At 41.5% G+C, this 23,506-nt stretch overlaps 2 protein-coding genes across 5 annotated transcripts; one reads left to right on the plus strand and one right to left on the minus strand.

The window, feature by feature from the left end:
• Positions 1-4,457: 4,457 nt before the first annotated feature.
• Positions 4,458-21,468, minus strand: LOC143010014 (mechanosensitive cation channel TMEM63B-like). Of its 2 annotated transcripts, XM_076162124.1 has the most exons (24): positions 21,134-21,468; positions 16,635-16,856; positions 16,363-16,442; positions 14,973-15,014; positions 13,729-13,819; positions 13,575-13,612; positions 13,302-13,444; positions 12,895-12,946; positions 12,698-12,806; positions 12,526-12,596; positions 11,945-12,025; positions 11,746-11,869; positions 11,384-11,517; positions 10,910-11,047; positions 10,130-10,283; positions 9,934-10,040; positions 9,702-9,788; positions 9,519-9,584; positions 8,915-9,077; positions 8,354-8,459; positions 8,046-8,213; positions 7,820-7,935; positions 7,629-7,700; positions 4,458-7,517 (listed from the first exon to the last, which is right to left on the minus strand). In XM_076162124.1, exons 2-24 carry the CDS (start codon positions 16,830-16,832, stop codon positions 7,338-7,340), a joined length of 2,520 nt encoding a protein of 839 aa, XP_076018239.1. In that variant the 5' UTR covers positions 16,833-16,856; positions 21,134-21,468; the 3' UTR covers positions 4,458-7,337. The 2 variants fall into 2 exon arrangements, with proteins under 2 accessions (XP_076018239.1, XP_076018249.1); XM_076162134.1 differs by lacking the exon at positions 14,973-15,014.
• Positions 21,469-21,554: 86 nt separating this feature from the next.
• mrpl14 (mitochondrial ribosomal protein L14) lies at positions 21,555-23,479 on the plus strand. Of its 3 annotated transcripts, XM_076162155.1 has the most exons (4): positions 21,577-21,639; positions 21,749-21,885; positions 22,039-22,135; positions 22,896-23,479. In XM_076162155.1, the coding sequence occupies exons 3-4, from the start codon at positions 22,056-22,058 to the stop codon at positions 23,260-23,262; spliced, it is 447 nt and encodes a 148-aa protein (XP_076018270.1). In that variant the 5' UTR covers positions 21,577-21,639; positions 21,749-21,885; positions 22,039-22,055; the 3' UTR covers positions 23,263-23,479. The 3 variants fall into 3 exon arrangements, with proteins under 3 accessions (XP_076018279.1, XP_076018262.1, XP_076018270.1); XM_076162164.1 differs by having other exon boundaries at positions 21,555-21,885; positions 22,042-22,135; XM_076162147.1 differs by having other exon boundaries at positions 21,558-21,885.
• The last annotated feature ends 27 nt before the right edge of the window (positions 23,480-23,506 follow it).

Genomic DNA, 23,506 nt, shown 5'->3' on the forward strand with positions numbered 1-23,506 from the left:
CATTTTTTCGAGAAGGTGAGAGGGGACCCTTATCCAATTTGACTTTTTTTTGGATGGGCCATATCTTGGCCTAGGAAACACACAAAAAGCCCCAAATTCACACACAACATCCCCATGGCACCAGGATTCGTTGGTGCAAGTTTGGAGTAATTTTGACCGAATTCCAATTCCTTTAAAAACCCATATCTTGGACAAGGAAGAAGCTAGGAGCTTAAAAAATCCACACACAGCCTCTTGGAGGCACAAGGATTAATTGAAGGAGACAAACAATTTGGTCCATGGTTACACTGTTTTTCTTTAAAAATTGGACCAAATTTTAATTTTCCCCAAACTTACAGAAAATGATCCTCGTGTCCTGCCGCTGCTGATTTTGAAGATTTTAGAGCTCTAACTCTTAAATTGACCGAGATACGGGCTTTTGAAAGAGACCAACCATTTGGTCCATGGTTACACTGTTTTTCTTTTAAAAATTGGACCGAAAATTTTATTTTCCCCAAACTTGCAGAAAATTATCCTTGCGTCCTGCCGCTGCTGATTTTGAAGATTTTAGAGCTCTAGCTCTTTAATTGACCGAGATACGGGCTTCTGAAAAAGACCAACAATTTGGTCCATGTTTTTCTTTTAAAAATTGGACCAAAAATGTTACTTTCCCCAAACTTACTGAAAATGATCCTCGTCACCTGCCGCTGCTGATTTTGAAGATTTTAGAGCTCTAGCTCTTAAATTTGACCGAGATACGGGCTTTTGAAAGAGACCAACAATTTGGTCCATGGTTACACTGTTTTTCTTAAAAAATTGGACCAAAAATTAATTTTCCCCAAACTTACTGAAAATGATCCTCGTGTCCTGTCGCTGCTGATTTTTAAGATTTTAGAACTCTAGCTCTTAAATTGACCGAGATACGGGCTTTGCTAAAGCAGAGAATTTCAAGCTCAACATGCCACATGAAATAAAATTAATTCAATGAAAATAAAGTAATTTAAATGTAATTTAATCTAATAAAAAGACATTTAAGTTAACACAAGTTAATACAATACAATAAAAAATACAATACATACATTGAAATAAATGTAATTAAAGTTATAAATATATTAATAAAACAAAATGAAACAAATAAAATGTTCTCGTTTGGATTTAGACCCATCTCAATGTTAATAACATCAACTACTACTACTAATTGTTAACAGAACATTCAGAAAAAGTAATAGACATATAAATAGATATATCAAACACACCAAACTTAGACACAAATTATTTATGTTTAGTTTTTGTTGACCGTCGCGGGTGAGGTGCGGCAAGGTGAAGAGGGAGCTGCTCTCTGACGTGCTGCCCAGCAGACGACTCGCCCCATCTGAAAGAGATGAAAACACAGATAATCACTGTGCTTCTTCAGAGCTTTGCTGGAACATGCAAAGCGTTGTCAGGACGATGGGTTACTTCACCTGTGGGCAGTAGAAGCATGGTCCGATGGGAGACTGCAGCCGATTGCCGCTGAATCGGAGACCTTCAAACTCTTCTCCTGCTCTTGTTGGTCGTTGAGCAATGCTCCCTGGGGAAAACATCAAACACAGAGGCTCAAACCCTGCATGTGTAGATGTCAAGCCTGATGTGTGAACAATGTCTGGCTGTTGATGACTCACCTGTCCAAGAATTTCAGACTGCCAAGGTCCTGAATGACTCTTCTTTGATTAACTGCGAGACCCTGCAACACAGCCACAGTGACTTAGCAACATAAATTAGAGCTGCCGCAGGAAATGCAGTAAAGTCTGTTGAGACCTACTTTACCTCTTAGCGATCATTGCGGCTGGATCGGGAGCATCCATCGACTCGGGCGACGCCTGGTCGGTGATGCTGCGCGACTGCTTTGTCCGCTGAATGGCGAGCTGGGATAGGAGCTGTGAGAGATTTAAAAAGATGTGAGTGATCCAGCTTCTCAAGTTTGAAATCTGAGCTCATGTCCAAATCCATGGGGAAGCAGAGGTATAGTCCACTGTCGGCCTAGAGGGCAGTGATGCACAGATTAACAAATCTGTAAACATTCTAACCTGTTGGCTGGAGAGCCCATCATGACCCTGTGACAGAACACGTCCCTACCAATAATCAGCTGCTACTGTGTAGTCCCTATCAATACAACCGCTGTCCGTAGTGTTAAATCAAGGATTATGGCACACAAAGGGTTAACAGTCGGTCTCTGCTAGAAGTCCCGCCTCTAACCTAAATATCGCTCTTCGATTGGCTGCCGGTTTCTCGCTTACCGCTGTCACTACATCTGCCTGTAAAAGTTACCTGCTAGTTGGACCGGACGGGAGGCAGACAGTGCATGCTATCTGCAACCGCGAAGTGTAAATTGTCAACATGTGTGGCATATTGTGCCTGGGTCACGTCAGTTTAAACGGATTTTAATATCAGCGGTGTCATTTACATTAACATTTGTGTCGGTTTGCGGTTTGTGTACATATTCAGTTTGAGGAGAGGTTCAACCTACCAGATCTAGATGTCCTGCAGAAGCTGGAAGAAACTCTCCTGACTGGAGAAGTGAAGGACATTGTTGATCAATACCCAGAGCTGAGCAGGGACAGGTCCAACTAGCCATGTTTAGGTTCAAATACACTTTCAAATCTAGTGCTGAAGTGGCTGACATAATGAAAGGTTTGACAGTTGAAGTGAGAGGCTTGTTTGATCAAGATGAATCCCTTCTCAGGCTGCTTTTAGTCATCCCAGTTTCATCAGCTGAGGCTGGAAGAAGTTTCAGTGCTCTTAGGAGACTTAAAACATGGCTCAGAACCACCATGACACAAGTAAGACTGAACAACCTTGCTGTGTGCCATGTCCATTAGGAAAAACTGGACAACACTGACCTGACAGTAATCTGCCAGGAGTTAATTTCTGTTACAGACCGGCGTAGGCATGTGTTTGGTTCTTTCAAATAGGAACAACCAGTGGACACTAATCTGCTTGTATTTGAGTATTAGTGAAAAACACATGTACATTTCATTTATGTTTATTTACAATGTTGTATTGTATTTATGTATGTCCAATGTTATTGATGGACAGTATGTTGATTGACAGTATGATGCACAGTTGCACTACAGCCCTGCACTACAGAGTAAAGATGAGAACCCTTTGTAGTTGTCTCCTTTTCTTTCATTAGTTGCTGCATCCTATAACTTGTGGAATGCATTAAATTCTTATTTACTCATATTCTCTTTAGATATTCATATATGCATTATAAACATGACAATTTTCTGACTATGATTGTTTGCTTGTTCGATCAGCTCTACATGACGCAAAATTATGATTGCAAATGCAAATGCAAAAAAAAACTTTCAGGAGGACAATTTTGTGTCCCCACCAATGTCAAAATCAAACCTACTCCCTTGGCTCTAAGACCACTTGTTTTCTACGATCTCACTTCAGATCTTAGCGGCTATATTTGTTGAAAACCCTAATGTTTTGTCTCATAATGCTGTTTCACATTGGCACTTTTAATACGGAACACCGATTCTGAACAAGTATCGACTACACAATTTTGGAGAGCACCATTTTGTCTCCCTTTCTCCGCCTCACTCCTATTTCTCAACTTTCTCCGGCTCAGTCGTCTGTATATATCTCTTAGTTTTAACACACGTCAGCAAAATGTTCCGACTTTATGCTAAAGCAGAGACTTACATGCTAAAGCACAACATTTTCACTTACCTGTGTCGCTTTCTTTTTCCGCTTCCGTCTTCAACTTGGCTCTGACTCAGCATAAACCATTACCGTAGACGTCACCTGTGTGCGTGGAGTCACATTTTTACCGCCAAAAGGCACAAACCTGATTGGCTTGAGTAGTATCACGTGGGATGGTTTAAACTCGCATGCAATTGGTCTCTGCGGTTTCCTCGCTAAGCCATTACCGTAAAAACGGCGCCGGTCATAATAGAAGAGCCCCGTCTTTTAAACCACAGCCTTGATGAGATTCAGGAAGCTTGTTACGCTGAATGCTTGCATAACGCGTAACGCGTAACGCTTTTTACGCTGAAATATAAATGGTGCCTCATTTACATAGAATACATCTGCAATCAAAAGGAATCACAGAGATCTTTGGTCAAAACAAGAGACAAGTCAATACTTGCGCGCGTATGTGTGTGTGTGTGTGTGTGTGCCATGCTTCCTCATTAGCTGCTGTGGAGGATGGAGGTGGAGGACTACATCATCCACGCACATCCCCACAACTGCTCTGAATACATTCAGCCAGAAATGCAGTATATAGTCTTCAATTTCTAAAAGAGAAATAGTAAAAGGTTGTCAACTTCTGAACTTGCCACGGTGTCACATTTCTGCGTTTGTTATGCGTTTCCCCACACAAGCAACTTGCCAGTATCCCTAATTGATATGCAACAAATCATATTCTTACAATCCTCACAAAAGATTTCACGGTCATCCTAGAGAAATACACACACATACAGTTAAGACAGTTTGATTAAATATGGATTTATTGTTCAAATAGCTGGGTAAAATGTACATAGATCTGTAGTACAGATGGTCCTTTGGGAAGAATGAGAACATAAGACTCAAATGTCATGATCTGTCGTTGTTACTTTACTATCTAATGTAGATTAAAAAAAGGTGAAGCACAGAAAAACATTCAAAATGTGCAGTTTTCAGACAAAGACAGACAGACATTGTGCTCCTCTTTGAATAAATTGTAGAAATTAGTTGAGAACTTAGATTAGAGTGCTGGGCAGTTTGAGAACAAATACTTCTTTGTGGGTCTCACAGTCTGGCCGTGAGAAAAAATGATCTAAAAATACAATGATTCTCACAAGGATGACACAATGCACCAATGTGAGACTTGAAACTTAACAAAGACAACAGGGAATCACAACTACCATCCAACTGACAAATGTAGATCTGTGCTCAAATGAAATGTAATGATGTGACTGAACACCACTTAGTTATGTTATATTAAAAATTCAAATTTTTGGTTAGCTGGTGAACCACTTTTGAAGCAGTTTTAATGAAGCCATCACATCATTATTTTACACAGGTTGCAGAATGAACCTACATTCAGTGTTGTAAAATAGCAAAAAAAATGGCAATTGTTACAGTTCACAATCTCCCTCGGAGCTGGACAATATTTTTTTACTTTGATGGCAAACATTCAGAGATTTCAAGACACCTCAGAGGTACAAAAATGAAGAGGTATAAAAATAAAATCACCTTGTCATGACTAGAAAAGCAACAGACTTGGTGGTCTCCAACGAATCTTTTCGTAAGTACCATAATAAACTCTTAAACCACGGGTAATATACCCATGGACAAATTATGGCAACAGATTAGGATCATCATCATCATCATCTTCATCATCCCCACACGGATACTGTCTTCTCTGTCAATCATATGAGTGAAAGAAAAATTAGTGCACATTTCCCACAACAGTTCTCTGAGCAGCAGGAAAATACATTTTTCACATTATGGTCCAATCAGAACTGGACGCACTGTAGTGATGCTTTGTCTGCAAAAATGTGTCTCGATATTGCATCAATCATTTGTTGACTGGGGTGCATACACATAGTATTTGTATGGACTTAGAAAATAATTACAGAAACAAGAAGCTTAATAAATCCTGAGTAAGTTCATAATTGTACAGGAACTGCATTGCACACGATTATTTTGTTACTTAGTGTATACACTGGTACATGTTTGTCTAAGCTTATTCTGAGGCATTAAACAAATTAGTGAAAAGGAATTTCTCCGTTAATTAACCCACATTTGGCTCTTTATTGTGAACTCTATGCTCACAGTTGCGCAGAATGTTTGTTGTGTAGAAATGAAAGCTGTACACTTGTGCTCTCTCTGGCAGAGGCTTTACAAGGCTGGTAACTGGATCTGCAAATGGAATGTAAGACTTGATTTGTAAATAATTGTAACATAATATTCAATATAATTTGTTTCATACGGCACTTTTTCATAGTGTGATGCTACAATTTTCAAAATGACCAAGATGATGAATGGATTTGGACCTAATCCACTATTGTAACTGTCGAAGCGTATTTTTGTGCGGTCTGGCAAAAAAGTTGATACTTAAGCACCAAAGTGACAGAATGACAAACAACAACTCAACACTGAGAAATGGGAGGAAATCACAAGGTGCCTGATTTTTAAAGTTAACAAAACAGATGACACAGAAAGGCGAGTGACGGGATGTAGAATACATGATCTTTCAAACAGTCGCCACCTAAACTTGATTGCTAATTTCAAAGACAAATACTCTTAACGTAAACATCTGGGGCTAAAGTTGTGCACGAAAACACGAGTGGGAAACATACAGATAAACCAATCAGGATCTGACCCCGGATATTTAGGGCCTGTCTCGACTGAACGCCACATGAGGACCTGGAGACTCTTGACTCCCGGTCCTCCTGAGGGAGCCGTGCAAGAACCCCCACTGGGGGCAGCATCAGTAGCAGCAGTCCAACAGCAGTCCCATTGAAGGCTCAGTGAACACCATAGAAATCAGTGTAGTGTGCCACAGTTTAAGGGTGTGTCAACCTTTCCCAAAAGCTTTTAAAATGTCATGCCTACAAATAAATACCATGTCCAAAAAAAAAAGTGGAGTTTCGTAGCTGTACAGTGTCGAGGAGTGTTAGTAGCAATGATTTTTATGTTTTGTTTTTGTGTTTTGAGAGTTCTGCATGGGATATGAAGAACCATTGGGACCATCAAATATGTAAAGACCAAGCCAACTGCTCTCCTTTCACACAAGCTGCTTCTCCATCTGAAGCCTCAAATGGAGACAATTAGGGATACTGGCAATTATGGATATAAATCCCTGCACCCTTTGAACTTGAAGGCATCCCACACTATAGTACCTAAATCAAACCTAAGCCTATAGGAGGGGGGGGGGGGGGGGGGTTTGCCACTTGATGAGTGTAGGGCACAAGGACACGTCCTCTCTTTCAAGTGCAACCATGATCAGAAAATAAAGAAAGATTGACAAAAAACAAACTTAACTTGTGCTTTAGTGTCTCCCTTCCATAGGTCCATGTGCAGTGGTATGGGTGTGCCTAAACTACTGTATATAAGGAGCAGATGGATGTTGCCGTCCTTTCATTGCCATTAGAGTTCATCTGAAGTTACGCAAAGTGTTTGGATTTGATGAGTCCCAATCGAGGAAATGCAAGAGTCCTTTAGCGACAATTCGTTTAATCCTTAGTAGACAGTGTGCCGCCGTGTTAGTGTAAAGTCCCTCGATGGAGGTTGAGATGCTTTTGGAGAACTGTTACTTCAGTTCTTCACATATTCAGTGCACTCCTTTAAGTTAAAGTTAGGTTATGATTCTGTTCCAGGCAGTGTCAGTGTCGCATTTCATTGTCAATGAGGCTCTCCTCACCAGACTGGAAGTCCTCGTTCAGGCCATTCCCAACATTGATTATTTCCTCGTCCTGCGAGGACCCCTGGCCATCTTCCTCGCCACTGACTGAACTGCCTGCCTCCTCTGAATTTGGGTCTTGAAGTACCAAAGCAATGTACATCTGGTGGAAAGGAGAATGAACAGAAAAGCACATCAGAATCCAGATATACAGACTCCTAGCAATCCTTTATGTTACTTGACTGTCATAAAATAAGCACATCTAGATACTCACTGCTGACTTGTTGGAGGCTGGGGCACATACTACCTGCTCATTCTCAATCCCATCCACATCCTGGGTGTCGATCTGAGACAGAAAACACGCCGTTAACATGAGCAGCTGAATATAAGAGTGGTCTGAAATGTTGACATGATTAAATTGGACAACATGAAAGACGAGCAAATAGTGACGGACAAGTGTATTACCTTGTAATTGTGAGCACTCAGATATTTAAAATGTCCAAAGCAGACATGAGAGAGGCAGATAATGATTGTGATGATCAGAACTATGAACGTGAACATGGACGTTCCAGCTGTAATCCCTGTAAAGAACAAACATGTTTACCACACTGACGACCAAGGTGCCAGAGCTAAACACTATTGGGAATGTGATAGGACACCAAGTAGCCAGTAGATGGTGCCCTCTTCTTACCCGAGCGAACGGTTGAGAAGAACAGTAGCCAGAAGAGGCAGAGAATTGGAGCAGCTACCACTTGGTTGACAGCTCCAGAATGGATCTTCTTGTCCAGTTTTGATGGAAGGTAGGCATAGTACATGTTATACCTGTCTGCCAAGTGTTTCAGCAGCATGTACATCAGTCCTGCTCCCGGGGAGAAGACAAGTCAATGGACGTAATCCTATTAAACTGGTTGATAAGCTTTACAGAGAACACAACACTTTATGTGCTCGGTGCCCGCTAAAAGCACACTCACAATCATGATGTAAACGAAGAGGACTCACCAAAAGGGACAATGATCGGGCAGGTGATGCTGTAGGTCATGACCACAGTGAAGACACACATCATCCAGGCGTAAGCTGCCCCAAACTGGAACTCATAGGCTTGGTGCTATGGAGGCACAATTTGTTTGATATTTTTTTGAGATGTAATTCGTCCTAGAGTATGTGCATGTGTGTTTTCACTTATTTTGGTTGAAGAGAACTCAGGAAGTCAGGAGAGTGTGAGCATGTACAGACAGTGCTAAACAGGTTCCTTGCACTCATTAGGGTGGAACAGGTTACAACCATTTTCAATAAAACATGCATAGCCGAGTAGATTATTAGTCCTTAATAATGAATAGATTAAATTAACTGTGTGCTTCAACAAGCTTCAAATCTTTGACAGCATTCCACTCATTGGTCAGCACAAACCGTTATATGTCATTTTTTTCAACAATAGGCTTTAGGAGGTCGGCACATAAGTAATGGGTGAGCGCGAGTTGGGGTTTCGTAACTTGGGGGACTGCCTGTACTTCATAAGGGCTCAGAAATCAATTCTACTCAGCAAGGAGAAGAAGGACTAACCCTTTTCACATTCCGACGTTCGGCTGCAGATCTAGCCAGGAGAAGTCGTATCATGTACATAAGAAGACCAGGAATCCTCAGCAAGTCCATGGCATTACCGATGAATGCAGAAGCAATGACATAGTTCACAAAGAAAGCCCCGTTGTCAGGAAGAAACACACACCTAAAGAACAGAGGAAAAACAACAGAGATTGAAGTCTTTTAACATGAACCCAGTTGACATATTGCACCTTCTATTATCTCACTTATATAAATATATCTGCATGTTCACTCAATTATTATTATGCCTGAGTTATTGCTGGGGCTCATGTATAATCTTGAATGAATAATTATCTGATTAACATAATATGCTGCTGGGCTCTACAGGTTGAACTGCTTGCTTGTTCTTGTTGGCACTGCAATGTTGAACTTGCTGCGAAACTCAAAAAGCTCTTATTTCACTCATGAAAAGGCCGAATTATCTTCATGTATATTCTGGGAAAACCTTATTAGAGAGATACTGCATTCAATAGAACTACACACATAATAAACATTTGAAGACAGAACATGTTTTGTCACGATGGCAGTCAAACAAGTTCATGTTGGCAGTAACCACGCTACTTACTCAAATCTCACTTTAGCATCATCCAAGAATCTTCGGTCGAAAAGCCATCGGAAGAACAGATCCAAACTGTAACGTACAACACAACTTTTTGAACCACAAAAAAGGCAAAAGCAACAAGCATAACACCAATTGTATCGTTTTACTTTTCACAGTATTGTAAAGCTGTGCAGGAACATGCTATACCTGCTGAGTCCTAAGGAGGGCAGCAACAGGACCATGAAGATTAAGAAAGTGTAACATTTATGCATCGTAGTCCTGTTTTCTCCAGACCTGTAGGAACCAACAGAAATAAGTAAGGTAAATAAAAAGACAGACGACACTCTCTCAAACACATCATGAAACATTAAACTCAACTAGGAAAAGGGAGAACATGACTCAGACAACATGTTCAACTGCTAAACAGTGTATGACATACCGTGTCCAGTGGGCTTCGAAAAAGGCAGAGTAGTATACAATTGTTGGAAGCAGGGCCGAAAAAGACCACAACAGGAGGGTGGGGAAGAACTGAGTGACGATTGGATTCTGTGGGAGAAAAAAAAAGGAGATCAGAGATGGATGTGTGTGTTTATGATCATCAACCGTCTCCTTCAAGTTGTCTGTACGGCACTTACATTAAGATACTCCACTGGTTTGGTAACGTTGAACTTGTCCATGGTGGAGATGATGATGGCCGGGGTGGTGAGGAAGAAGAGGAGGAGGAAGAGGACACAGTTGATGATGAAGCAGCGGAGCCACCAGGACACTCCTCCCAGCGACAGATGCTCCCTGTGGGAAAAAAGGTTATGCGGCGGTGAGACCGACACTGAGCAACGACCCGCAGTCATGGACACAGCTGGTGTGTAAACTGATACCGAGGCCTTTTCATCTGCACTGAAAATCATCTGTACAAAAAGACTTGAGTCAAACCTTCCACAAACTTAGCTTCATGCTCATGCTGGTCCATGCTGGTCGTATTTCCCCCCCAAAAATTAATTATCTTTGACCAAGCATTCAACCTTACCACGAAAAGATGCAGAGGCATAGATGTCTCGTCTCTTGTATTACTAATAATGCACATCCCTCTAAACTAGGTAAACAACTTTCCTTCCACAAGGCTGTTTTCTACTGCCCTTCTGGCCAATACACAACATTCTTAGACGAGTTCTCCAAATTTATTGCAGACATAGTAAATCACGCTGACACCATCATAATCTTAGGTGACTTTTATATCTATTTTGAGAACAGACTGAGAGGGAATCTCTCTTTGAATTGCCTTTCCGTTTCTTCCTTTTCCTTATACATTAAGGTTATTGGGAGTTTTTTTTCTTGTCTTTCTAGAGAGCTCTGGGCTGGGCCAGGATACATCTTTATTCATAACCAACCCATTGTTTGGACTCTAAACATGTTCTTACCAGTACACATTTTGTGGATCAGGAGCGTAGCTGACAGTCCAGTTGTGTGTTTGGAGGTGTGGACTGAGATGAGAACTCTTAGGCTCCCGGCGACAACGATAGCCCTGACACTTGCAAGCATTGAAATCTTTCAGGATTCTGAGATGAAAAAAATCATCAAGCACAGGAGAGATGTTAACAGGGCATCAGCCAGCAACAGCATTGACACAACATAACAAAGACATTGGTGTTATCCTTTTCTGTGTAATCAGCATTGCATTATGAAAATTTGTTTTCGCGGGCACACGCACACACATCTATTGTTTTTCCTGTTCTCCTCCATTATAAGGTATTTTCTTCTTTCATTGATTTAATGCTGATATTGATTGTTCATTACATAAGGTGTCCATTTCAGTTGTTTCCCATTACTTTGACCACTTCTCTTTGCTGATAATGTTGAATGAAATTAAACATACATGTTCATATTGTACTTACATCGCAGTCATGGCCTCATTCTGGAAGGTGACAAATGCCATTCCTAAACGTTTCCTGTCAACCTTCTCCCTCTCCTTCCTATATTCATCCTTTAGGTCCCCCTCCAGCTTGGTGTAATAGCCCACTGCCTCTTCCTGTATGGTATATCAGAAGTCAGAATTAGCGATTCACATATTCATTTAAAAGAATAACCAATTGCCAATCAATACTGTCTAAGCACTGCAGAGTCAGGCACTTCGAAGTGACTCGCCCCGAAAAAGCTTTTATGTCAGCTTGTGAATTTGCAAAGCTAAAGACAAGTGTGCCTAGAAACTAACTATGAAGACAGTTTCAGGAATGGATTTCCTCAGAGTCAGTCTGACCTGCTCACAGCCTTTGATGACACAACAGCAAAGGTGTCCACATGGCTTTGGGTTGATCATGGTGTCAATACGCTCCTTCTCCAGCAGGTCGATGAAGAATTTCTTGCTGCGCTCTGCCTTCTTTCTACATCGACAAAATATCAGCCATGTTACCGTCAAGGAACAATTTAGAGAATAGAAACGCAAAAACTTTAGTTACCTTTCAGAGTTCAGGTACATCAGCCTGGCCACGTTGCAACAGATACGAGCTTCTAATACAGTGCAGTTTTCATACGCCTGCCTACAAAGGCAAACCAGGGAGGGAGAGAAATACTGTTTGGATCAAAGTTTCAAAAAGCTTAATTGTAGACACACACACACAAACAAACACACAACATCAAATAGATTTACATGGTTTACATAATATCTGTAACATAACCTGTCACGGTTACAGGAATGTTAACATAAAGCAGAGCAGAGATAAGGTTTGGGCTTAGTTGGAGATGAACCGAGCCAACCCCACCGCCCCAGTCTTGAATCAGCTTGACACATGACTTGCATAACCCTGCTCATCTGGCTTCTATTAAGGACAATTACAGATATAGGCTTGTCATTGTCTGATCCCAGCCATAAGGGCCAGGGTCAAGACAGCTTCTTTTAACAGGAAGAGCCATGGCTCTCAAACTTAATTCCATGTATAGAGCAAATGGGCCATTTCCCTGAGCCCATAGCTCCCAATGTACCATTTTGGTGTATCAAGTGTAGAGGACAGCAGTGAGAAAGATGTTAATCAGTACTTACTCAAAGTGTTGCTTTATGTCTATCTCCTCTGCATATTTGGAGATTCCATTGACAAATAAAGTGCGTTTCACCTGAACGAAGATGAACAAGGGAAATAACGATCAACAACGTTCAGACTTACAGTATGTATGCAAATGAAGTTAAGGGTGTATATGTAAACTGTGTCACCTACCAGGTCATCCTCCTTGTAGTGCATCTTGGAAGTGTGCCGTCTCATGCTGTACACTGTCAGTAACAGGTAGAGGAATGCAAAGGTGGTGTGGAGCCATAGTAGAGTATTACTGGGAAACAGAAAGGTGATTTTTTGACGGTGTTGGTGGTGATTCAACATGAAGGGAGAAATACAGTGGTGGTATAACGGTTACTTACTTAGCATCCAAGTTTGCTATAGTGGTTCGCCCAAAACTATAGGCGTTGTTTTCTGCAGGAAAAACACAAGAAACAAGACAAACACATCATAAGACCAGACTTGTGTTACACAGCAAACAATCATTGTAGAATGCATTTTAAATCAGGGCAGCTGTATCAGTACATTCTATTATTTCTCACTAAGGTTAGGAGATCATTTATCGTGCGACACAGGAGGAGTAAACCAAAACCAATTACATTTGGAAAGAAAGGGTTAGAAAATAACCCTCAAAAGGGTTTTAATTAAATAAAAATCTGCATTTGTTCATTGTGCTAGTATCTTTGTCTGTGCTTGTTGCCAAAGTGGTTGTAAACCGGCAGGAGAACTCTTGTCCCACGCTTATTTGGGGGAATTTCAATCCACTCACCTAGTAGGTTTCCTGAAAAGTTCACAGGTAAGATGATCCCCACAGAGAGCACGCCCACCACAACCAGCAGGCCAATGATGTGACGCTGAAAAGACAAGTAATGAACCGCATCCGCCCCACACTTCTCCCTGATCTCTTCATCCCTACAGAGACAACAAACCAAAACATAGTCCACAACTAATTAGCATATGCCCACACGCAGAATAATATCATTCGATCCTTTTAACCGTCTCAAAGACATTCTAATCTAATATTGTGGGAGGACTGACTCACTTGATGCGGAACACAGCAGTTAGCCAGGAGCAGAAGCCCTTAAACAGAAGAAAACAGAGAACTGATGGCGTGTACCACTTCACTGGAAGATAATGAACGTATGTCTGACATGAAAGGACACCATTTCATACTGTAGGGCCAAAGGTCGACTTACAGTGTCTCTCTGGTCAATGTCCACTGAGCTGGAAACCGAGGTGAGACGCTCATACCGCTCAGAAGTGTCTGTCGTCATGGCAGAGGCCACACTGTATGCAGAAAACACAATGCATAGCAAGTGCATGATGTTAAACAACTCGCGAAGAACATTGCGTCTCGTGAGAGGATGTTAGCTCACTGTGTCTCAGCACACTGGGATTACGGTGAAGAAAAGTTGACAACACAAAACGCACACAAGTGTGCACACGCCCTGAAATGGACTGAAAAGATTCATCCCTGTTTAACTTGCGTGGACACAGGATTTAGGTTGGTAACCCAGCCACCCACAGGAATGATCTCCACAGTCACATTCCACGCAGCGTTAAAAGGAAAAGGGCTTGCCTCTACACAGGTGGAGCACAATTATGTCAGAGAGGGTGGTTATACAAAGTTAAGAGGGAAAGCTCCAGAAATTATCTACAACATTCATCAACAAGAGGAACCCAGGGATAATCAGGAGAAAGACCAACCGTTATCCAACAGAACCACAGGTTCTACTACTCAAAGCTCAGCCTCGAGGCCGTATTTCACATCAAATATTGTTTGGTTTTACTTCCGAGGGAGTTTGTAGACACAAAACACAAGACTCTGCTGGAATTCCTACAGTGGCACAGTGGTCAATACTACATGAAAGGATGACATCACTCAGGGCACTACAAAAATCTCAGATGGAATGAGAAGAGAGTCTGCTGCAATGATTCACTGTCAGCTTTCCTCTCCCACATTCCTCTGAGAAAACTGGGATGGCTCATAACAGCTCTACAAGACCTGATCTACTGTAGTTGTGCCATGTTAGGGCCTGTCTACGAACAACCACAGATCAGGGGAGCATTACCTCTCCCTGTAAGCATCCTGCCTGTGCGGTTCCTGCGGTGCACTCAGACAGGAGAAGCCCATGCTTTTACAAAGAGGTCAACACACAGATTAGCACACATAAATCTGATTAGGACAAGGACAGAGGACAGTGACGCCCAATGACAAGTACAAGAGTGATAAGGAGAGAAGGAAAGGCAGAATAATTAGGAGCCTGGCACTGTGAATTGCCTGGAGGAAAGAAATACAAACACCACACCATCAAGCATGACAAACAGGAGAAAACCCACGGCAGCCTAGGCAGGATGAACGAGTTATGTGTTAGAGTAAGGACAAAAAGAGGGGGAAAGAGAGAAGAAAAAGTAAGTTGGGAATAGAGAGACAACATACTATTCCCGATCTTCCAGGCGACTGTAGTGCGGATCCACTCGTCTAATAAAAAGAGAAAAACAAAACAATCCTTGATAGCTTAGATGAACTGATCCTGGTGGCCAGTATGGATATTAGTTTAGCACAAACGGTTTCTGTCACTGTGGTGTTCATTATCCAGACCTATAAGTGCTTCATTTCAGTCATGTGTCGGAGCCTCTTGATTTAATCGCGCACACATGTAGATGGGAAAGCACTCCTATCAAATTGCACTGCAATTATGAAATACTTGCTACGGTTCCTTTGGCAACAGTTTCCAGAAATAACTAGGACTTGCACACACTGCTCTGAAGTCAGTCAGCACTATTTTAAAAGTGTCATGAGACGACAGACTTAATTTCCTGTCTGTTACAAAAGTATCCCATGCTGCTAAGCCGCCCCCGGTGTCAGCGTCATCTCTGCTCAGAAATGCAGCTGCAAAAATAGTGACGCTCAAACATCACACAAACAAAGATGTAGGTGATGGAACACTGGGTCATGCGGTTTTTTTCAGGGTTCACAGTCAAAGGGGGCATTTGGGACATCAGTCATCAAAGCCCTCCTTGACTTGATTTGTGATCATGTTTCTACACTCGTGATGGAGCAATTTAAAAAAGGAGCAGCGCTATCAATCTTTAGTGATGGGCATCTTCCTGGCCGCTTCCACAGCAAACCTAAGGCTGTTGTCATTATTGGACCCGATGTGCAAACATTAGTCTAAAATGATCTGGATTGATCTGGCTGCAGAGCATCACATAATTGCAGCATAGAGTGGTTCTGATGCGCCTGGGGGAATTGAGGCTAAAGGGGAAACAGAAGTTGATTATTATCACTGATGACAGATAGTGCTACTTCTTCCTTTTCTTCCAGTCTGGCTTTCTATTCTCAAAAGTGAACAAAATCATGTGCCAAGTGACTAATTGTAACAATGTCAAGACTGCATTATTGGCATTGAAAAGTAGAGTGCTGACAGAGAACGTTCCGTCTGCAGAAACCATCCATGTGACGCTCTATGGGATTCCAACACATGAAAACTACAAAACTACACTCAACTATCAGATTAAGAACACTGATTTTTTTGCAGTATCAAGAATCATTCAAAGATTCAGCCACCAAGTATGAAACTAGTATGTGGCATGGTCACTAGTAACAATAGTGAATATGTTTTGAAGCAATAATGTGTGAGGCCTTGGTATGTGTGCCGAAATGCGCTTTACATTTACATTTCACTGAGACATAAAGAGCATTTTGGCATTAATGTTACTGCTTCCCATGACACTTGAACTGCTTTACAAAGCCCTAGCAGGGTACTTTTTAAAGCATTGCTTTGTTAAACCTAAATGGACCAAACTGTTTATAGATCTAGGCTTACCTGTCTATGTCATTCACCAGTGCAAGACGCCCGTAGTCCCATGCTAATTTTCGCAAGATGGAAAATACAAACAGTAGTCCCTAGAGGAAACAGAATAAACAATGGTTGTCAACAAAGCTCTAATCCCTTCATTCAGTAAACAGACAAGAATTACTCTTGTCAGGTGTTGAAATGTCAAAAGGTCACAAAAAGGCATTTCTTCATTTCGCTTTCACTCAAAGTTGCATAGGAGACCAAAATGAAGGCTACAATTAAGACAAAGACAGACTCACCAAGAAGCACATAAAGTCAAGGGCAAGGACAGTAGGCACCCCCCCAAAGGGCAGGCCCTGCAGCACAGTGCTACGAATTCGGGCCGAGTAGCAGAAGTCCTTGGAAGTAGCATTGGGTGGTAATGTGGTACATCCCCCTTTGTCGGTGCATGCTTGTGTGCCCAAGATGCTCATTATTAATATCAGTAATCGGTGCATCACTCACTGCAGCATGTTGAGAACCTGCAAGTAAAAGAAAAGTGTTTTATTAAAGAGCAACCATATTGGACCATATCGTTGCAATTGCTTTCTTCTCACTACGACCAGAAGCAAATTGTGTAAATTCCCCTTTACACACCATGGAGGGCTCTACAAAATGATAATGACAAAGTTGTCCGCCTCGTCCTATTGAAGCTGGCTGACAGAACTCTCCGTGTCTTCAGTCACATGTTACACTGGTGGTTTGAGACACGCATGCAAAACTGCTGAAACTCGCTTGTTTTAAATGACATACACTTTCAGTTCCTTGTCCTTCGGTTCAGTCCTTCGGTTCACGCGTGTCTGTTAAGTGGAGGAAATATCCCCTGACCCGGTGTGCATATTTAAAACACCATCTATTAACTGATGACACATCACAAAAGCTTTGGGAAATACCAAACATCATGTTGGTTAAATAAGAGCGATCAGCTGGCTTACACCTAACCACAGGAGTTACAGGAAATAGTGGTTTGATTCAGATGGGAATCGTGAAGCCACAGAGATGAGGCAGCACAATTAGTAATAGTTGACCTGTCAATTAAAGAGTCACCTTCTGAGATGTCCAGTTAGATACGACTTGTAAGAGAAAAAGATATTTGGATGTATGGAGGGTCCTGAAATCTATCCACTCAATCATGTAGTAGTCAAGAAAAAACTATGTACTACACAATTCAGAATAGCTCACGTGTGCTAAATGATGGGGTCAAGGAAGGCTGGACAAGTAATGGAAGACAATTAGTTGTTCTGGGGAGTGTTTGCACAGTTGCACTGCTATACATGTGCCCTTCGACCCACTATTAGCCGCATTCACAATGCTGCTCATCTGCTCTAACACTAACTCATTTATCTGCAGCCTGGAATGCTTGTGACATCACTGGAGAGGGACATGGCCAGAGCTGAACAATAAGCCGATAGAGACCAGAGGGTTCAAATGGAGCGGTATCAACCCAAGGAGGACACAACATACCCCCCTGTGCCTTAAACAACACTGCAACACATTCTGGATGCATTGCCGTGGCTCAGACTGTTTGACATTTAACACCATCTAAAAATTGATTAGTACACAAAACAACTTGCCGAGCAAACTTCAATGACCAATGTTGCTCATAAGTACAGAGACGTTCCATTTTCTTGGCTGCGCTGTCAGTGTCCTATGAATACACAAACATCAGCAGCCACTATCCCTCGCTCGTTAAAATAGCACTGCAATGTGACACCACAATATGCACCTTTAGTCAATGCATTATTAAAAATCCACAGGAGGGCGGATGGTATAGTGTTGCAAGGATGCGTTTTGAATCAGAGGACCGAGAGGTTGAGGATGTACACAAATACAGATATTTTGGGACATACTTGGATGATAAACTGACCTGTGACCATAACACTGATGTGGTCTGAACGGGAAGCTCTTTAGTTGAAAGCATTTTTGTGGTAAACAAATGATACTAAAAGGTGAACAGTGCAGTTAATGATAGAACAATCGGTAAGACAAAAATTGGACGGAGAAAGAACTTCACTATCATACTCTCCTTGTTTCAATCTTAACAGCTGTAGAGTTCTAGGAAACGTCTTCGTCATCCATGTGATACGCCACATGACTGTCATACAGCTGATGTACTTCCTCACCTCAAGTGTTCCATACATTCCTTTGACAGGATGCACAATGCATTGCTATTTCCTGAAGTCAACAAATACCGGATGGGGTTAAAGCCAGAGGGAAGGACCGAGTACTGAAGTCTCATTTATTAAGTACAGCTCAAAGTATCGTCGTTCTCATACATTTAATTTGGAGAGCTCATCCAAAATATATTGAGTTTACATTTTCTGCAGGCCAGATAGTGGTTGTCCACCGCTTCTGTTTTCACTTTGACCTTTGGCCTGTTTACTTATCATTTCTAAAAAGTTGCCTGTAGACTGACAAAAGCACCATAAATCAATCTGGACAGCTCCGGAAATCAGTCAAGGACTAATATATTACAAAAGCAGAAGTAGTGGATGTATCAATAAGTCAGTGATTTTTATCAGATTGTGTTTACTTAAAAAAGCAGCAAAGCCAAAACCTGAATAAGAATTAAATGTTCACATATTTCTTTTAAACTGCCTGTCCTGACGAAAAGTGTGTGCTATACTTGTTTTTATTTTTGATTAGAATTGCAAGGAAGACAACTGACAAAATCCAAAAACTTTTATTATCTCGACATTCTGTGTGCCTACAGCATGACTCAGCAGCACAGAAACACTGCGTCACCTTTCCACTTCATGCGAGTTGCTATGGTGCTATCAGCCTGGCACTCCGTCTCAAAATACAAATAAACATGAGGGGAATGAAGGCGGTGGGGGAGAGGTGGCACGTTTATTTCTTTGAAACTTCATCTTGAGCTTGCTTGGCTTTGTGGCTTAATCGTACAAAACAGTACCAGAGTGACTCATCTAATTGTCTGGGATATTCCTTAAGACAAATGATATAAACTGTACAAACTGATTAGCAGGATATACACACTTGGCCTCAGGTATTTGTTCCGATGAACTCTATTAAATCAGCATGCTATTTCTTCCTTATCTTTGAAAGGACATGTGTTTTAGAAATTAATTTGCAAACTAATGTGCAGCATTTTCCTTTAGAGCACATGTAGGCTACAGATGTTCTAACTCATCTGAGTTCAATTGGTTTTGTTTAAACTCTTATACATTAGGCAATAATACAGATAATAACCAGAAACCTTTAACATGATGGCTATCTGGTTGGAGAACAGTCAGGCCAACCACTACCTTAAAACTATTTATTTTCGCGTACTGCTGGCTCTGATTAGGCCAGATTACCTTCCTTTAAAAATCAAAAGTTGAGTTCCACTTGCATCGCTATGAACAAACCTTCCGAGTAAACAACAAGGTTCTATTATCAATAAAGGATAGTTCACAGACAGATGCGTCTACCAAGGTTACATCAGCACAACACACAAATAAACATGTTCACACTGGAAAGAAGATATCCAGATGGAGACATGAGACCAAGGGTGGATGTTAGATTAAAGCTGCCGCGACCTGAGCCTGTACTGATAAACTAATCAAAATAAAACAATGGTCACTCTCTGAAATGACTCACTGTTGAATACACTCAGCTTTACTAAAGAACAGTATTGTATCTTGGTAACTGCGCTACAAAAATGTATCTCTCCCTCTGAAACGCTATACTGTGTAATCTACTAAATTGATTCCATTCCAAAAGCAGGGCTATCAAATTCAAACCTCAGGATTACGGTTACATTTTGTAGACACAACTAGGACGGACATAATACACAATCGAGTGCATTTCCCTGTAAGCCAGTAGTGCTGGCTGAAAATTGACAATCAGCTCACGTGTGTAAAAGGAAATATGTGTTATTCTGTAGTGGGTGTCAGATAAAAGACCATAACCACAATAAACTATTAAAGCCCAACCTTAAATCTATGAATAAAGTATGCGCAGAAGTATGTCAAAGTGATCATTCCTCTGCAACATAACCTTCTTGTGAATATTCATTAGTGTCATCTAAGGGCTTATCATTGAAAGCCTAATAGACAGGGAGACAGTTCTTGGATTGATCATTGGTCCACGTTGAAGCTAGATACTAACCAGATGCTGCCACAATCTCCCGATAAAGCTTTACGCAAACTGCGCGGCCGTACATTGCTGGGATATGTTCGGACTTACAAATCATCACTGATTATCTAATGCTATGTCAAACTCACTGACCTAATTCCTACGGCTGGCACTGTGTTAAATCTTTATCCAGACATAAGCAACCGCGCTACAAGTGAAATAAACTAAAACCGGACAGCCTGCCGCGATTACCAATCATATTCAATCTGTAACATTTCATATAATGAGAAGTAGAATAATATAAACAAGCAAAGCAAGCCTCTGTCCCTGGTCCAGCTTTAATCTAGCTAACGTTTAGAGCTGGAGTGTGACAAGCATTAACAAATAACCACAAATGTAACAGGTGACACTTGAAGCAACACCGTCTATAAACGCTTAATATTATTGGAAAGCACAATGACGTTTAACTGGTTACCGTTACAATGATGTAGCTGGGTGTTGACATCAGTTTGTGAGTAGCCTGTTAATGGGACGTGTTTACTCGCTTATTGTTCGAACAGTTACCGTGAAGTTAAACAGTTAAGTAGCTAACGGCGAGCTGTGAAGGTACGCAGATGAGGGAACAACTATTACCATAATTTATCGCTCATTCAAATGTTTCGGAATGACAAAATTTACTTACCTTGCAATGATACGCAGCGGGGATAGAAACTGTCACGGCTAATATGAGCTAACGCTAGTAGTCAACAGTAGCGTTGACGCTAGCTGAATTAGCCCCGCCTGTGCTGTCTAACGCTCAGCGGCGAAGTTTTTAATCAGACTAAATTTGGTCAAACTTTCTAGCCGAAGCACGCATTCTGATCAAATGTAGCGATAAAGTCAAAATATGGAGCTGGAAATGAGAGAAGCGTGGGCAGCTGGGGTTTCTGTGTCAGTGAGACGATTGTAACAAATCTCGCTAACCTAACCAGTCCAACGGGAGTGGAAGACAGTGGTAGAGCGTGACGTACATAGAACGAGACTACATAGACAGGCGACCGTGTCTCTGCTTCCTCCTCGCAGGGTTTCGCTGTGCGTCGTGTTTCTACGTTTTCATATTTCTACATTCTCCCTAGCGCGTGTTTATGACGCTATCCTTATTCGCATACAAGCTAAATTGACAACTTCAGACGGCACGAACCAAAACAAGTAACGTTTTACAGCGAAATGTAGACCATACCACCCCTTTTATTCAGAATTGGAGACGTTTATTTCATATGTTGTTGCGTATTCTGCTTTCCACCTACTTCGGCTAAAGGTGTTTGGTCGCACTTCGATTATGTCACACCTTTGACATTGGTCTGGAGCATGTGGTAACTGTGACGACTTAGGAGATATGATGTGAAACTTTAATTTCGAAGCAACTATAGCCGAAATACCATTCGTTCTCTGCATGTGAGTAATCATCGAGACAAACACTAAACAAGACGCATCCAAAGATGTTATAATGTCCCTGTACACCATGTTGTTTTCGTTGGTAGCGAGATCAGTGGCATAACTACTTAGCATATCAGCAGCTAACCATCCATTGTCTCTCTCTCTCTCCAGCAGGATTAGTTTTTGTCATGACGCTCCCATGGTTTACAAGATCCTTTGCTGGGCTCCTAGTAGGATCCTCGTCCATGGCTCAACAGAGGGCATTTAGGTAAGGAAGCTCTGTATAATGACTTTCCATTTCGGGGACATCAATCGCTGCTAATGACTTGTCCTCTCCTTATTTAACAGTTAACTAGTGCTCAAGTGTAACATCCCGCTCTGCAGTATCAAGTATAAATGTTTTCATACCATCACAGGCCGAACAACTTGTTACAGGACCTGTTGGGGATTATGTTTGCTGCTCAAGGGTACCCCGGCAGCTGTTAAAGTGCAAACACTGTTCATTAATTTCCCCTTAACCTAAGTCAGCCTACCTGTCTAACCTTTAAGGTGACTTTAAGGCCTAAGGTACTGAATTAAACATTCACATTTGAAAGTTGTTATATTGAGAGAATTTGCAGATTTGGTTAAACGCATAACCAATTCTGTTGGTTCATACGATTTTCTTTGACATATTCCATACAAATGAATTTAGCTAAATATAGAATTCTACCCACACCCCACAAAAGTCAACATGACTAGAATATTAGATTCCAAGAAGTTTCCAAAGGCAAACAGTCAAAGCCAAGTAATTCCCCTGATAGAACCTGTTTCAGTAACAACAACAGGCACAGTAACTATTGTAACATGAGGCAATACATTTTCTGTTTTAATTGAACTTCAAATGTATAAGTGTATACATTAGTTCATACGTTTTTTCGGTAACTTGTTAAATGGCTTGCTGAGGGTTCTTGTAGTTATTATTGTGGTGACCCAGCAGTCTCCCTGTGCGTTGAGGACGATGACCAACATACATTTTGTCTCGTCAGCCTATCAGCCGTCGCAGCAGCCATTCAGAAATTGACAAGAGTTCGCGTCGTGGATAACAGCTCTCTTGGAAACACGCCGTATCACCGCCCACCCAAAGTGATCCACGTCTATACCAAGAATGGCGTGGGAAAAGTTGGTGACAAGGTTTTACTCGCCATCAAAGGGCAGAAGAAGACGGCGCTGATCGTCGGACAGAAGATGCCTGGAGATCGCATGACTCCACGCTTTGATTCGAACAATGTTGTCCTGATAGAAGAGAATGGCAACCCTACAGGAACAAGAATCAAGGTCCCCATACCCACGCATCTGCGTAAACTGGAGGGAGACTATTCAAAAGTGTTAGCAATTGCGAGTTCATTTGTTTAGTAATATACTCATTAATTTGGATGACCTATGACGTTGATTCCCATTTGTGTTCTTATTATTTTGATCTTTAATGTCATAGCTGTGGGTATGAATACAACTCTCCAATGAAGATACCACCTCACTGTTCATTAATCTAAATGTATGTAAGCTCAAGTCATTGTCAACTTACCTAGGATTTTCAGAGGACTTTCTGTGTTTACAATAAATAAAACCTTTACAGTGGATGTGTGCCATGCGTGTTTCT

The sequence above is a fragment of the Genypterus blacodes genome, unplaced genomic scaffold (genome assembly GCF_046128005.1).
Source record: "Genypterus blacodes isolate CSIRO-AG114 ecotype Tasmania unplaced genomic scaffold, CSIRO-AGI_Gbla_v1 ptg000012l_1, whole genome shotgun sequence".
Taxonomy (NCBI): domain Eukaryota; kingdom Metazoa; phylum Chordata; class Actinopteri; order Ophidiiformes; family Ophidiidae; genus Genypterus; species Genypterus blacodes.

Bases quoted from the DNA above. Each gene is read 5' to 3' on its own strand.
- LOC143010014 (XM_076162124.1), bottom strand. From the start codon at position 16,832: ATGCACCGATTACTGATATTAATAATGAGCATCTTGGGCACACAAGCA. The intron at 13,613-13,728 runs GTAAGTCGACCT...CTTCTGTTTAAG, and splicing joins ACATTGACCAGAGAGACACT to GGCTTCTGCTCCTGGCTAAC. The intron at 9,789-9,933 runs GTATGTCATACA...TGGTTCCTACAG, and splicing joins TTCGAAGCCCACTGGACACG to GTCTGGAGAAAACAGGACTA.
- mrpl14 (XM_076162164.1), top strand. From the start codon at position 22,056: ATGACGCTCCCATGGTTTACAAGATCCTTTGCTGGGCTCCTAGTAGGA. The intron at 22,136-22,895 runs GTAAGGAAGCTC...TTGTCTCGTCAG, and splicing joins GCTCAACAGAGGGCATTTAG to CCTATCAGCCGTCGCAGCAG.